Source organism: Augochlora pura, chromosome 6 (assembly GCF_028453695.1).
Source record: "Augochlora pura isolate Apur16 chromosome 6, APUR_v2.2.1, whole genome shotgun sequence".
NCBI classification, from domain to species: domain Eukaryota; kingdom Metazoa; phylum Arthropoda; class Insecta; order Hymenoptera; family Halictidae; genus Augochlora; species Augochlora pura.
Window position 1 is genome coordinate 14,650,410 of NC_135777.1, and position 3,670 is coordinate 14,654,079.

General features: G+C 34.1%; 1 protein-coding gene across 1 annotated transcript; it reads right to left on the reverse strand.

Moving 5' to 3' along the window:
- Positions 1-393: 393 nt before the first annotated feature.
- Positions 394-1,796, reverse strand: LOC144471388 (uncharacterized). Its single transcript, XM_078183373.1, has 6 exons — positions 1,756-1,796; positions 1,343-1,604; positions 1,158-1,272; positions 820-1,088; positions 638-742; positions 394-560 (listed from the first exon to the last, which is right to left on the reverse strand). The coding sequence occupies exons 2-6, from the start codon at positions 1,582-1,584 to the stop codon at positions 434-436; spliced, it is 858 nt and encodes a 285-aa protein (XP_078039499.1). The 5' UTR covers positions 1,585-1,604; positions 1,756-1,796; the 3' UTR covers positions 394-433.
- Between the last annotated feature and the right edge of the window lie 1,874 nt (positions 1,797-3,670).

Below are 3,670 nucleotides of genomic sequence, written 5' to 3' on the forward strand. Positions count from 1 at the left end.
TTTACAGGTTGAGGATCAGCTGACCAGTTTCGCGGGGCCAAAAGAAGCGTGACCGAGGGCGGAGCAAGTCCTAATTACTGCTTAAACGGGAGTCTACTCCGCCTACTAAAGTATAACCCATCATAATCCTCGAGGGCTCCTACGCTGTCGACCCATTACCCTCCGAGGTATTATAGTTACGGAGGTTGACCCCTGGCAAAGCAGGTTAGCCACTGGTAAATTACACGTTTGTTTTAAGGCAGACCCTTGCCTTGCACCCGTGCATCGATACGCTCTTAATTTATCGTCCGACCCTATCTAGTTTACGGTAAACGAGCTCTGGAAACATAGGATTGCCTTGAAATAATTTTTCTATACCACAATTTCTTTAATAAATCATACTTCTACATTTTTTGTTTACAATTTAAATCAACAAATATACTAAACACCTCCTTCATAGACCTTCTTTATCCATGTTAGCAGATTTTTCTGCCTGTTTTAATTTTTCAGAAGACACTTTCTCTTTTTCATCATCAGATGATTCCGAAGATTCATCTGTATCCGAATCTGTGCACGTCGCCCTAGAAATGTAGAAATCGTTAAATAAGATTTTATATTACATATTAACATGAAGCAATATAATTGTAAATAGGTTTACTCAGGAAATGGTATTGGTAGTTGGGATATTCCATGATAAGCCCTCTCTTCCTCATCGTCAGAAAATTGCCGGGCTTCGTTTGGATTTGCATCTACGCCTTTTACCCTGAAAAAGAGCAAATCAATAAATAAGATTTTATATTAAGTATTAAAATGTGGTAATATAATTATAAATAGACGTACTTTAGTAACTCGAACAATGATAATAAAGATGTGTGTTGTGTATTTGGACAATAATAAACAGTCATGCCCACTTTAATTTCACGTTTTCGAATATGCTCTACATCGTTGAACCTGACGCAGTAATAGGGTTCACTCACATGTCCAAAAACATCAAATATCTTACCCAATGCTTTTTTCCCTTTATCAACAAACAAAACTGTATCTAAATCTAAAGTAGGCTTCTCTGGCTTCGGCTGAACAATTACCAATTGCTCAACCATCCAGGCAATCTAAAATTTTGCACTTATTATATATTACTGTATATATTGTTAAAATGTAAATTTACAATTAATCAATACCTTTCCTACTGGATCACATAATACTTCAGGCATACTAATTTCTAAATCTTCTACCATTGGTAACTTCTCGAATTCATTCATTATGCTTTTTGATTTTTTCGTCGTATCAGTTTGTCTGAAAACATAAAAGTTAATAATAATTTCAAACTTAATACATATAAAATTAAAAAAATTCAGTAGCTTACTTTTTTCTAATATTATTATTTGAAACAAGCGATTTTCTATTCCAAATAAAGTCGTCTTCATCACTACTACTGTCTTCGCTTGACGATTCTTTATTTTTATTTCTATAAGATTGTATTTCTACCTCACTCAAAACAATAGGTTGCACATCTTTATTTTCTTTATTCTCTGATATTTGTTTTTCAGATTCTTTGTGAGAAATATTTTCTGTTACTTTCTCTATTATAACCTTGTCCGTTTCCATTGTGATCTGTATATTCTTTCCTTCAATTAAAATGTTTAATATTAGTATTTTGTGCACATAATTTTCAATTTAAAACAATTAATAATTCGTGGATAAAATAATTTTCTTATAAGTATGTAATTCTACAATGAACAGATAAAGAATTTTCATAGCACCACGTGCACTACTTACCGGATTTTAATCACAATCAGATATATTCACATAGGTTTCACGTTGTACTACGCATGCGTATACAGTGTCGTGCATATTTATATGTACATACACACAGGTAAGTGGCACACTTGTATACCAACCACTGTCTACATTTATTTATGTATATGTTCCCCCAAGACCTTCTGTTAAGTTACTTTTAAAAGTTACTTTTCTAATATATTTTAGAATATTTCAGAATAGTTATCGAAAGTTAGTAGTGACTGCAATCGTATACATATATGTATGTATACATGGTGTTTCTAAATTATACATACTCCGGGAAATGGGGGGTTCCTGAGGTCATTTCAAATACATATATTTTTTTATATATATTGTGTATATATTGTTTTCTGCTAATATCTTTTCTATCTTCCCGTGTCCTCTCTTCTATTCCCTCTTCATCCCTGCATATTTCAAGCACGTGCTCCCACGCTCCTGTTTCGCCTTCGCATCTTCAGCATCATCTGTCATCTTCTTCCTCCCACTTTTCTCCTTTCCATCTTCTTTTCAAGTACTCTGACATTTTCTCTACCCTTATGACCTTATATCATTTGTTAGAACTCTATCCTATTGCCTTCCTTCAGTTCGCCACTCTCTGCATTACCTTCTCTCTGCCTTTTATCCTTTCCATTCCTCCGTTATCTTTTCCTCACCTTCCCCTTCTAATCATCACCTAACTATCCCTTCTGTAAATTTCTTTCTGCCTTTCTCCCATTTTGATACATTTTTTCCTTCCTTCTACACCTCCACTTCATAATCCATAACTGGTCGTATCAGTGCATCAAAATATCACCCCTAATTAATTATCTTTAAAATATTTTTTCCTCATTCCTCATACATTCCTCATTACACTTCCTGCCTTCTTGATCTTGTTTATTACCCGCTCTTCTCGTTTTCCTTTCTCCACCTCTGCCGTCTTCTCTTCATTCTCATATCCTACATATCCTTCCCAAGTCCTTCGCATTCATCTCCCTTCTTGTTCATCCGTATCTTCTCTTCTTCAACCCATCTCCACATCTTTCTTATTTATCCATATCTTCATATATCCAGCTTTTGCTATTTCCCTATCCACTCGTCTTCTATCGTTACTTTTTTTTCTTTTATCTTCCTTTTTTGTTCTATTGCCGCTAACTTTACTACTGCCTACTCTCTTTCCCCTGTTTCTTTATTACTACCTCTCTACAATTTCTCCAATTTCAGCTTTTTTTTCCTAGCACTTCTGACAACTTCTGTTCTTCTTTATTTCTTTTTCGCGTTCCTACTTTATCTACTTCCTCATTCTCCTTTCTGTTTCCACACGATGGCGCTTTCTTCGACATTTCACTTTCTTTATAATCGTCGTGCCATCTTTATCACACTTCTTCATTCCTAACCTCACTTTTTCTACTCTTCTTTTCTCTATCGATCCTGTCACCTCTTTATTTTCTATCTGTTCCCCGTATTTATTCTACTCATTTAACTGTTCTGCTCCTTTCATTCTATACTTTGACTTACCACACGCACCAATTTCTTCTTAACTCACTGTCCACATGCTTTTCGTCACCTGTCGGTAAACGAATCTCAGTGTTCAATCGTACGAAAATGATTAATAATGTAATAAATGTAATAAAACAAAACTGATGTTTATTTATTTATTCAGCTAAAAAATCTATTTTTCGATATTAACAAAATGGTGAATGCAAGTAAGATAATCCAAAGGTAGTTTAATTTTTTTTTTATTATACTGCAAAGATTATCCTGGAGGAATCAGAGAATAAATGTAAAATTATTTTAATCCAGCGGAAAATTCTACCAGGACAAAATACAATAACAATGCATACTAATCTCGATGAATTAAAATGTTTCCTAATATTTTACGAATTAAAACGTGCTATAAATGCACACAATTTTGCAG

Coding starts and splice junctions, on each gene's coding strand:
- LOC144471388 (XM_078183373.1), bottom strand. CDS start 1,584: ATGGAAACGGACAAGGTTATAATAGAGAAAGTAACAGAAAATATTTCT. Junction 1,273..1,342: donor AATAATAATATTAGAAAAAA/GTAAGCTACTGA, acceptor TTATGTTTTCAG/ACAAACTGATACGACGAAAA. Junction 743..819: donor TCATTGTTCGAGTTACTAAA/GTACGTCTATTT, acceptor GCTCTTTTTCAG/GGTAAAAGGCGTAGATGCAA.